We start from the raw sequence: 12,856 nt of genomic DNA, 5'->3' as shown, positions 1-12,856 counted from the left end.
GCTCAACATACGCAGGATTAGCTATAACACTGCAGGAGGATAGCCATGTTTTCTTTTTTCCCCCCAAAGCCAGTCACGGTTAGTACAGCGTAGTGCTATTAATGTAAAATGAAGTGTCCCTGCATCAAGAATAGCGCTCTTGGTGAAAAAATGGGGGAAATAGGGTTACATATATATTGAACCTATACATACGAGACTGCCCAACATGTCAAATGTCCATAAAGCAACAATTTTGTTCCGTGAAGCATTGTTAGAGCTCTGTGATCCACTCATAGCCGTCAAACATACCGAAGCCTAGAACACGAGGGTCAGAAGGACACCTGTGATAAAGCACTGAAAAGGGGGCAGAGGGTCCATGCCAAGTACTACAAGCGGTTTCATTATTTATGATTTATATTGGCTTTTTGGCTAGCACCGGCTGGCACCGGCTGGCACCTGAGGCTCTGAAGCCAAGGCAAGTAAAGCTTCACCATAAGAATTTTAACCAACTTACACTACTTGCTGAAATTAAGTGCCATGTATTTTTGTTAAATCGCTTTATTTAGGTGGTTTGTTGATTCTCCGCATTGACTCGTCTGGTTCAGCTTTAAGATTTCAAAGAACTGTAGTAGGAAAAATGCCATTCCTTAGAGGGACGCGTACTGTCACAACTACCCACGTCAATCCACTACGGGTATTCTAAAAAAGCTGAAGTCGACTTAACTGTGTGAGTGCCAGAGGCAAGACACCGGTTACATTTCAAGGGAAAGCGACTGCTCAGCCTCTGCAGTAGAGTCACGGGTATATTTTTGTGCTCTCAAACTACATCACAAAGGTCGGACATTAATCCGGTTATACCTCCAGTAAATTGCAGCGTTGGAAAATATAAATATGAAGCCTTAAATAGAAATATTTACAAAATATTTAACGATAGTTTTCATGGCTTCAGATTATGGTGTTCTCGGGGCCAGAAGAGTAAAAATCATTCTCAATTACGCTGAGGTTATGACTCTCCGTTTTACAACCAAAATGAAGCACAGGATTTATTAGGACGAAAACAGACACAATTCTTGAAATCCCAAGGCTTGCTGGCAAGAGAGATAAGGCGGGGGAAGCAGAAGCAGGTCATATAAAGCAAAAACATGATTTACTTACTGTTTACTTACTGTTGAGTATGAATATAGAGCCACATTGGTCCATCCGGAGTTTGAAATATATGACTCCTGTTTGAGTTAACTACTCCCATTAACCTCAGTGAATGTTTAGGTGCTTTGGATAACAATTGTTGATTGTGATGTGAATTCTAGCACAAATTACATGGCAAATGTGGATTGTTCTTCAAGCCCATGCTACATGTAGACTACAACTCCCATATAAGCTACAGTTGCCGTGTGGATGGTTATCCTCCCTGACAGACACAATGTAACGGCGCTCGCACTGAACACTGTCACAGATTAAAGGGAATGCGGAGAGCGGACAGCCTCGTCTCCTCAGCAGACTGCATAAAATATAACATTAAAACTAAAGCTCGGGACCAGCCACGCGCTAACCTGTGCCTTTCCCGTCCACGCCTGCGTGTAGTTAACCTCTTCAATGCTGGAGCATAAAACCTTGATATGCTTGTAGTTAATCTGTGTAATGCTGCAAAACAAACTAACTTATGTGTAGCTCACGTCTCCATTGCTGTGGTGCAAATCTTGTGTGTTTAACCTCTTCAATACCTTTGGGGACTGTGATGGAAACAATGTATCGAATTGATGGACGGGTGCATGGCCCCATAGCTGAGATGCTGGGTGATGCTAGTATCATGCTCTGTCAGGGTTTTTTTGTTTTACTTAAAAACCTACCATAAACCTTTGCCGGAGGTTTGTATGCCACAAGTGTAATATAGACAGAGCATCGCTTTAAACAGTCAAAAAGTGCAAACAGTGAAAAGGGGAAAATAACGAACATTAGAGGAAAAAGAAAAGCAGAATCCAATTTTCACCCCATCCAAAGTTTTAACCTTTTCCTGACCTGAATCCAGTCGGGTTTTAAAAGACAACGAGCTGAATGAAATGGTGCATGTTCACCACCAACCCATAGCTGGCTTTGTCTCGATCATCTCTTCCTCCATATTTACCTGGGATCCACCAAAATATCAGTGGCCGAAACATATCGGCCGAAAATAAAAATCCAGGGGCGGGCTGGGCCGGGGGGCAATTGTTGCTGCTCACCTGTGAGTTGCTTGGTCCGCCCAGGGGAAGTAGGAACCCAGTGGAGTCACATGAATTTACGTCACGTCACATGACTCTGTTCCGTTCCCGCTTCCCCTGGGAGAAATTGTTCGCACAGCGTGAGCAACACAGAAGGAAGCAGCTGTCCCTGCGGAAGACTGCAAGCAGCACCGGGAAATCTGCAGTTCGGGTAAGGAGGTGGGGGTGTATGAACGAGTATGCGTGATTGAGGGAATTAATGAGTGAATGAATGTTTGTGAATGAGTAAATAAATGAATTTGTGTGTGTGATGACACGGATGACAGTTGGTGATTTTTTTTTATTATTTTTTTTTTATTTTTATTTTTCTTAAAGGTGGGAGGGGGGGCATTTTCAGTTTTGGTTTCGGCCAAGTGTATCCTGAATTTTCAGTTTCGGTCCAGAATTTTCATTTCAGTGCATCCCTAATATTTACATGAAACCACAAGTCAAAGTGGTTTCACTTCACTTGTCTGCATGTTCTAGCCTTCAACAACTGTCAGCCGATGCAGTTAATGGTGAATCCTGGTATTTAAAATCACTGGATACGCAGAAGTCTGCATAATTATCCCGGACAGACAGTGGAGGCTAGAATACGAAACTGTTGAATATTTTCTTAGATCTCAGTATATAAAACCAAACAGCGATGTGAGAGACAACACAAATATATGCTTACAATCATTGCAGCTCATCAAGCCAATCTTCAAAAGACCCTTGTTATTTAAGTTAATTTTCCCTTATAAAAATTAAATATTTCACATTTACTTTGATGTGCACTTAGTTTTCCATTTGATGACTTTTCCACTATCAATTATTTGCACAAATACCAAAAAAAAAAAAAAAACAAAGTACAAATTCAATGTCATGTTCATCTGTTTGTACTTTAGTTCAAACACAAAGTGCTCTGGTAGACATTAAAACCCATTTAATTTCACATGGCAAACTTCCAGACTATTCGTGGTTTCAGAATAATTGGGTGAACTGTCATTTTACAAACTCGCAGCTTTGGGCTCCAGGGTAACGTACCATGTCAGTAAGAGCTCGCTCTCCCAAAATCTATCTCCCAAAATGTCCACTGTTTTTTCCCCATAATTTTGTAAGGATTGTACCCCCGCCTGGAGACACTGGCGTTTTCGTATGCTAAACAGCAGAAAAGGAACATTATAAAGCAATGCAAACTTAGTTTGTTTAGAAAAATGTCCTCCAACGATGCCCAAGTGAGCTGGTATTTATGCTTGAGAAGAATACATTACGTTAAGATGCCTGCTCTGTGATTCATCCGTTCCCAGCTATTGTCTCAAGTCTGCTGGAAGCCTATAGCGCACGTACCATAAACCGCCGTCTTCTTTATCCGCAAAACTTAATGAAAAAAAAAGCAGAAATGGAGGGGGGGGGCTGACTGCTTCATGATCTGGAAGTTTAATGGAGCTTTAACACGTTCGCAGCAGAAAGCCTTAGAAGTCACGAGCAGTGTTTTATTGAAATGACATTTATATCTTATACAATCTTTTCTATGTTTCAAGGGTAGAACTTTACTTTCTGTTCACCAACTATTATGTTTACTGCTTTAAGGTATTTTTAAGTGAGGATAGTTTAACTCATCATATGTAAACAGTGACATAGATCTGCCCTCCACCACTTACTTCTTTACGCTGAATGCAAGGATATTATGTCATTTCCATGGTCAAATTAATTTAATATAACAACCTGGAGTCAAGCTAACCAAACTATTAACTAACTAAAGTATTCTCACTTCCAATATGGACAAGCAAAATGGTGGAAAATATGGTGTAAACTGCGGGGGATATGTATGACAATTTAATTTCAGGTGGCATTCTCTCAAACTTGAGGTCATGGTAATGCATGGGTCTTTTTGGCGTCATAAACACTGCCTGTATTTGACCTTCACCTACCTTGGCACCAATGGCTATGATGAGATGCTTTGGAAGTTCAGCATTATCAAAGCAATATGCGCACTTCTCCATCCGAGCAGCCAGTCTCCGATGCTGCGATATCGCCTGTTGCCTCTCTCTCTCATCTTCTTCACCAAGACGTTCCTTCTTTGCGGCTTTGGAGACAAACATGTCATCCAAAGTGTAATAATCTTGGTCAGTTTTCTCCATAAACTGTAAAACAAACAAAAAAAAAAGGATAAAATTAAGTGCACAGATATGAGGGACTGTACTTTAATAGATTGCCGATACGTAGTAATGGAGCGGATCTCCTATGTATAGAGTTCTACTTCAACAAACAGACGTCTTTATCGGGTGACTCTAGATAAAAATACAATTTATAAAGGCAAATAATAGATAAAAAATAACATACACAGCCAAAATAGTCATTGGCTGCATAGGAGAGAAAAAAAAACAATGTGATAGGAAGGACCCACAAAGCATTACATTAAGATATATTCAAACAGGTAAAATCTTACAGGCAACCTTCCGATAACATAAGAGCACGTATGACGAGCAGAGGAGCAAAAGGTATTCTTATTCTTTACAGTGAGGGCTGAAAGCTACTAAATCTGCAATGGTGATTTTATTTCTAGAAGGAAAGAACATTTAATCACAAATATTTAATATAAATAATAATCTAGGAATCATACTGAAAGCCTTCGAGTCATGACACTATATATTATACTATATATATTATATATATATATATATATATATATATATATATATATATATATATATATATATATATATATATATTTTAAATCTCAATGTCTTGTTCCAGTCTGTGTTACAGGTTACATTCATTTCAGCGTGAGGATACAGAAGAGACCAAAGAGGTGTTAATAAAAACCAAAAAGAAATTTGAACCCCGATCTTTATGAAGTCAGAGAACCTCTGTGCCATTTTGTAACCTTCATTAAAGGCTAAACCCCTGGGGGCTGTTTGCCCTTATTTCCCCCTCATCTTCTGGATGGATTTAATTCTCTTCCCGGGATGGCTGAAATTAATGTGAAAACTGGGGCCGGCAGTTGGGAGATACTACGTGATGAAAGTGAAAGAGCGGAAAATAGAAAAAAAAAAACATGAAAAAGGCTATAGTATTCTAGCCCCATTATGGATGTATAGGGTATTGGCTTTGAGTGCATGTATTATATATAGCACAAAGATAATCAGACCAACGTTGTATTGAACGAGACATTTTAGCAGAAGGAGAAGACAGCGTAGGACGGGCTTATCATGCTTTGTAGCTTCCCCCCGTGGTCACCTTCATATACGAGAGGTGCCTTCTGAGTGATTGCAGAGTCTTTAGGTGCTCAACATCAGTATTATGTGATATGGGTAGAGAATGCGCGTGATGTTTAGAGCGTTAGAGGTACGTAGTATTGAGCGTGAGCCGGGCCTACATCCATAGTAAGAATAGATTTGACACTTGTCAGATTAGTTTTATTTTTATTAATATTACAAGAAAAAAATGTATAACAGCAAAAAGAAAAAAAACTTGCAAACAGAGGTATTACTTGTGAGATCAGAATGATATTAAAGAACTTTAATAAGCGTTCTCTCTGCTCACCAGCTTTTATATATAGACTTCAGGGGAAGAAACGGAGATCTTTCTCAATGTACGAATGTGTTAATAATCTTGCTGGCAAAACACAGATTTGATTGTGAAGAACCCCATCATTTTTTTGGCCGACAGACTATATTTATATTCAAATACAGGCACAAAACATTACACACGGCTATCAGCAACAGAAACAAAGAAAATCACAAAATGGTGGGAAACAATCCGTGTTTAAAAATAACGGGGCGTACGAGCTAGACTGCAAAACACAGTAATAGAATCCCGCGCCTGAGAGCGATGCCGGGCCCAGCGCTGCATCTCTGTCTCCGTAGAAGACAAGTTTGACAGCCCTGGCATTTCTGAGTAAGTGCTCACGTAGACCTGAAATTCACAAGGGCCCCCCCGCAGATGGAACCAACTGACCGTGGCACTCGCGGGAACTCCAACCCTGCTTCAGTTTGCTAAGGCATCGGGGACAGATACGGAAGTTGATGTGCTTTATACAGAACTTTTACTTAAGAAATGATAAAATACAGTAAAAACAAAAAAAAAAATCTATGAAGTGTACATATATTAAAAGGCTGGGGTCAACGTCAAATCAGGAAATGTTGAAATCATCATAATCACAATTTGCCTAAAAATGCTAAAAAAAAATTGCAATTAATCACCCAGAAAAAAAAATAATCCTGAAAATCTAAAAATAAAACGCTCAGTGCAGTTATACTGTATTTATACATATGTCCAGGCCTGGACTGGCCATGGGGCACACCGGGCATTTGCCCGGTGATTGACGTAGGGGCTGATGGAGCTGCAGCTCAAGGCCCCTACCTTAAAATAGTCCCAGTCAGGACCGGACTGACCGGGCCTATGCCTCTACGGCCGCATTAACGCAGGGCATAAGGGGCACCTGCCCCTTAAGCCCACAGCAACTGCGACCGGGTCCGTCACTCTGAGGGCCGGGCAGCCCCCACCAGGGCTGGCCTTCGGGGTGTGCGGCCGCACAGGGTGAAATTAAAACATCGAGGGGGGGGGGTTTGTTTACTTTAACATCCTCCATGTTAAATAAAGTTTGTTTAACTTTATTTAACATGGAGGATGTTAAATAAAGTTAAAAAAAACCCCGATGTTTTAATTTAAGCCCTGTGCGGCCGCACACCCCGAAGGCCGGCCCAGGTGGGGGCTGCCCGGCCCCCTAGAGTGGCGGACCCGGTCGCAGTTGCGGCTTACTCCGGCAACAAGGTAAGTAGGGTGAGGGAGGGGGGTGCAGTGAGGAGGAACATACAAAGAAGGGGCAGATAATAAGGGGAGGGGTAGATGGGGAGAGGGGTAGTGTGAATGCGTATGAGAATTAATGAATTCATGTGTGGATGAATTGCTTGATTTGTGAGACTGCATTAATGAATACGTGTTAATGATTTGTGTGAATGAGTGAGTAAGTGTTTGTGTCTATCATGAATGTTTAAGTGATTTGGGGAAAATGCAAAGATGGTACATGAAGGGTGGGCTTTAACAATAAATAAATAAATAAATAAAAACGGGCTGCTCAGTCTTAAATGCCCGGGCCTATTTTTTGTCCCAGTCCGGGCCTGCATATGTCCCTAAGCACGTAGCCAGGTTCCTCAATAATATAGCCCATCTAGATGACGTATGTTCTAGGCTTGCAAATCAGAATTTCTATATATTTTTTAAAAAAGTAAAGGCGGAATCCAAATGCTTTAAAGATTTTGGGCAGGATAAAGAAAAATCAGTATCATCACGTCATTATTAAAGCGATTTATTGCTTGAGATTTTTATTTATTTTTTTAGAAATACATTTTTGGAAATGCTAGAAAACTAGAAAAAAAAAGCATAGATAAAAAACGTTAAGACGCCATGGGAGCAAGTGACTGCAAACTTGGTATTAAGCAGATTTGCTAAATATTTTGGTGAGGTTAGTGTAACTACGTGTAGAATATGGGGTGATTGCTACACGGTCTGTGGGCTGTAAACCATTAGTTTGTTCAGTTGATCATATGGCAACCCTCCCGGCACCTGTCAGAAAACGACAGTACCAATCAATCAGGATGAACGCATCTCCCTGCGGCTTGCCTACTCATTTCCTAAACCTAACACAGATATATGAATCGATGATGGAGAGAGGTTTAGGTACATATGGTGTGAGCGGCACCCCTGTATGTGCTGTACTGTAGTAACCGTTCGTGACCGAGACAACCGGAATGCTAATGGCGGATGATAAATCAATATGGGTTACCAGGCAAGTTTACAGATAATTCTTTAAAATAAAAAAAGGCCATTTTCCCCCTCTGGGGTCAACACCACCTTTTAAGGGTCTTAAAGAAGAAGCTCCAGTAAGCCCCCTTTGATGACATCATAACAGTTGCAGGAAGCACAGAGGCTTCATCTCTTTCTAAGGAGAAGGGATGGAAGCTAAAACGAGAAAGTAATGCATACAAATATGGACAGATAGATGATACACAAATACTTAGTAGGGATATAAAGAACCATGGACAAATATATCACCTCCCTGACTTCACTATCCAATACAAAGGGCCAACCCCAGCAAGCTTCTCCTACAAGAAGGGCTGTGCTGGTGCTTTATAATTATTAACATGGGTCATTTTCCATATCATAGGTGTAACTACACATTATCTGTGGCCAATTGAGCGGTTCCTTGCAGGAGAAGCTTGGTTGGGTTGGAAGTAATACATCAAAGGATGTTCTGCCCATGAACTTGAGTTCTATTATATAGCAGGATAATTAATATTTTTTATCCAACTCATGTGAACTTCACAGAGAATTTCAAAACTCAAGTTAAAAATAACATGCAGGGATGATGGGCAGAGGCATATTAAGACATCACAGCATCCTAGGAAGGAGACTAAATTGGGGGCCCTCATTTCTCCATGCATTCTAGAGCGCCCAGAGAGGATAAAAACATGTCACGCACCGCGTGTACACAACACACACGGCACATCTGAAGACTCTAACTGCCAGATGGAGTTATTACATCGATCCCATCTATTAAGCAGTCACTTGCCGCAGCCTCGCACCTGCTTAATGCTTTGTGATGCCAGCAATCTTATATCCTAATCCATCATGGATGTATTAATGCTGGTAGTTATAGCCCCTGCGCTCTGCACCTCACCTATGGCAGACTTTGGTCATGTTCTGCCTCTTGAGTTGTGCTAAGAGAAAAGAAAAATTTCACTTTGGCGCTTAGCTCACCCCCATCCCTGCATCTCAAGAAAATACAAAAAAAAAATCTTAATAATCTTAATAATAATGCAAAAAAAAACATAATCAGGGGAGCTCCATTGAGAACCCCTTTGCTTAGGACCTCCAGAGTGACCCATGACACGTAATCTGCCGAATATTTACTGGTTGGCTTCTGCCAGCCTATGACTAGCCATGGATGGATGGAGAGCGGTAGCTCGTTCTTTTTCCTCTCCCGTAGCGGGTCAGTAATGGGGAGTAGAACCGTCTGTAGGCTGTACATGTTTAACAAGCCAATACTGTTGAAAAGTGGGGGGTCCTACTTTCGTAGCAATTAATGTAACAAATAATTGATCAGGCACATTTCTTCAAACTTCAAGCCTGTGGATTTTAAGATACCGCTGAGCTTGACTTTTTGTTTTTATCAAACACGCCAGCCGAACATGGATGTCACTCTTAGTGAATTCACAAGGTCCACGAGCATCTTCAAAGAGGTGACCAAGCTCCGGAGCTCACTTCGTGGGGAACTCGATGGACTATGCACTAAGCGAATAACCTCTACAAGGTCATCTGCTGGTTCTGGGTGCTAAACGGCATTTATAAGAAAGTATTGTGCAGCTACACGAGATAAGCAGAGAACTCGGTATTCTAATGCCACCGTTTTATCATCGCAAGTGAAAGTGAAAAGAAAAGTAATTAGGATTCTGCTGAAAGACAAGAGGTTCGCAGCGAACACCAATTACCGGACTTTAATTAGATTGAGATGACTTTGCCTTAATTTTCAGAAATCACGGCTGCCCTCGTTAACGTTGTGTGGCAGGGCAGTCAGACAGAATGCCGGTATAATTAATAATTTAACCCTTTCGGCACTGGGGGGGTAACACGGCAGGGAAGGGGAGAATCCCTTCTCATGATAGAGAATATCCTCAGACTTTACTCAGGAGGTGCTTTTTGTTTTAAAGCACTTAAGCCATTAAAGCCCCATCCCTACAAATTCTGTAGTCACCCCCATGTCCATTTGCCCCATGCCTATGTACGGATTTATCCGTGGGTCAGACAAGCAACCTCGCCAAGCGGGACACAGAAGCGTGAACTGCTTTTAGGTAGATATACACAGAAGGGAAACGACCTCAAAAGAGTCCATGACTGAACCCAGTAAGGTTGACCTGTTGAGTACATACGAACACACTTACATACACGCTTGCAGTCATACCCGGGAACATTCTAACTGAGCTGACCCCGATACCCTTCAAATATTAACCCTTAAATAGCCAGCCGTGAAGATTCTACATGGCGACCAGACAAATACGATACCCAAATGGCTTTAATGCCGGTCCTCATGGAGACCTTGACTTGTCAAGGGATACACTTACTTGAGTCACCTGTGTTCAAGCAGCGATATCAACCATAACATATTGGTAGCGAAAGAACCAATTAGGAGTCATATAGTAAAGCAGCATAGAAGAGAAAGAAGTCAGCTCCAGACTGGATGACCCATAGATTTTGGCAAAAACCCTAAGACTCGGGCTCAAACTGTGAGAGTTCCCAGATAGGCTTATAGGACGTTGCCTAGGCGGCTGGGTTTATAACGGAGCTAGTCCAGTATCCACTACTACTATTTTACAGAGGAGATCTCTAAAACAGACCTTTAAGTCTATAAATGCGCACCACTTACGTTTTACTTACGAGTCCTCATAGTGTGCGCTGGATTAGGTAGTAATCCAGACTCAAGCCCTGTAATTGTATACCGGAGAAGAAGCCACTGGGAGATAAAAAGTCAATAAAAGATGGAAAGCTGCAGCAGCTAAGTCCCATAGCATCTTAAAAAAAAGTAATGTAACTCAGACATACATGGGCTGTAAAAGTCATAAAAGATCATACGGGAAGCCGGATTTCTGCAGACAAAAGGGGGTTGCGCTTTTCCCGTTCATCATTTCCACTTTTTTTTTTTTCTTTTTTTTAGAATGACAGATATCATTTTCTGCCTGCTGAAGAAAACACATTTCCAATCTCCCCGCTTCTAAAAATGGACTACATTACTCTCCGAACCAGTGACAGCATCTCAAGGCAGGGGGTCTCTGAACTAATGTGCGTCGTCGGCTTAGCATGTAGCATCAAACCAAAACATATGTAATATTTACACTACACGTCACATTGTATAAAGCCTTCCATTATAAGTGAAAGAAGGGACGCCAAGGCCGTGCTCACTAAATAACGGAACAGATTTCATTTCCCTCAATCTCTTATAATCCAATAGATTATACCCATTAATACTGGACTTTTTTTTTTAGTATATTAGTTACCCCCGTGAGCACATGAAAACTAGTCAAAAGTGGCAAACTTGGAGATTTCAAGCCAAATGCCAAAAAAAAGGGAAATGTTAAAAAAGGGGTCTTTACCGATGACAACTAAATCAAATATTTTGTCAAAATTATCAAATAAATAATTAAAAGCTGCATGATTTTTGTATTTTCCTGGTGGCTAATGACCCCACAGTCTACAGTATTGGGGATCAAAGGCCATCGCTCAGTACTAAAACGGTACCCCTGTGGGTTCACTTGCCAGTCTATTTAATCATATCTAATCATTTTAAAACTAGAGGGTCAGAGACTTTACTGAGAGGGAAGCAGATAAACAGAACAGCATCCCAGTAGAAGTGGTAGGGGCTAATACAGTTAGGGAATATGAACATGCTTGAGATACGCATAAAGATATCGCGACACTAAGACGCAATCAAGGTCTGAGGTTTTTCATCAGGAAACGGGAAGACTAGACGGGGCCGATGGTTCTTATCTGCCGTCAAACGCTATGTTTCTATATTTTTTCCAACAGTTAACGGCTAATAAGCGATATCGGTTAATAATTAAGAATCCTGACACATATGAGCTTCACAAAATAACATATTGTTAAATGTAAACGATCCCCAAAGCCTTCTTTGTATCAATAACAGAGGTTCAGCGTGCGGTCAGGGCAGAGTGATCTCCGTGGGAAATTGGGCATTAATACCAAACACGCAGCTTTAGTACCCTAGAGCTTCCGATCAAGAGCTGGCCTTTATCTCACGGAGACGGCATATATCGGCAAGCGCCGGGCGTCAGCAATCACGTTACGCGCCTCGCTGTACTAAATATAGCTCCCCGAGGCTGGATTTGTTGCGTCTGTCTGTCTGGATTTTAAGGTCTACAGGTATTAATATTTTGGGCATTTGTATATTTTTAGCACATAAAGACGAAGCATGAAAAAAACATGACGTTTATGGCACTGTGACCCACCGACAGCTCTTTATGTAAATGGCTAAGGCACTTAGAAGTAGACTAATTGTATTTCATCAATAACCTTTAATAGGTGTTAATCTGTCAAATGTAACTATTGTAAATTTTCCCTATCCCCTATTGTAATAGCGCAATAGAATCCTGGAGCTCTATGAACAGAGGCAACATACATTTCTATAAGTGTTACTTTTAGGGCTGTAGAACACTACGGGACACTCGTAGGAACCCAAAACCCTCTGCCTCTCGTTACTAAGATGGACTCTGCCTGCTCATAATGGACGATTAAGACGGGAATATTTTGTATGATATCAATGATAAAAAAAAAGCAAATTCATAAAATTAAAAAAAATGGATGTCTGGAGTTACAAAAAAATCTATTTTGTGCCAAACATAGTGTAATCTGGTTTGATTGATGCCTAACAGAATGTCCTACATGGAGTCACAGCCTCTATATCCATACATTCATGTGAAAATATATGGCTGTATTCCATAGAAGATTTTAAAAGAGAGAAAAAAAAAGTAATCTGTAGTTTTCGTCTCCTCCAGACACGGCGGGATTGTCAGACTGCTGGTTCTAGCAAATTCACTGCAATTTCATGCATCTCATGAACCGCTTACACGAATGACATCACTACTTGA

At 41.0% G+C, this 12,856-nt stretch overlaps 1 protein-coding gene across 2 annotated transcripts in view; it reads right to left on the bottom strand.

Annotated features, from left to right (window-relative positions):
• Nucleotides 1–12,856, bottom strand: part of CWF19L2 (CWF19 like cell cycle control factor 2) — a 60,268-nt gene that overhangs the window by 10,136 nt on the left and 37,276 nt on the right. For both annotated transcript variants that reach the window (XM_053456470.1, XM_053456469.1), the window contains exon 14: nucleotides 4,127–4,339. In XM_053456470.1, the coding sequence (XP_053312445.1) occupies nucleotides 4,127–4,339 (213 nt within the window). The remainder of the gene's footprint in view (nucleotides 1–4,126; nucleotides 4,340–12,856) is intronic.

This window comes from Spea bombifrons, chromosome 2 (genome assembly GCF_027358695.1).
Source record: "Spea bombifrons isolate aSpeBom1 chromosome 2, aSpeBom1.2.pri, whole genome shotgun sequence".
NCBI classification, from domain to species: Eukaryota; Metazoa; Chordata; class Amphibia; order Anura; family Pelobatidae; genus Spea; species Spea bombifrons.
This window is presented reverse-complemented; position numbering and strand designations above follow the sequence as displayed.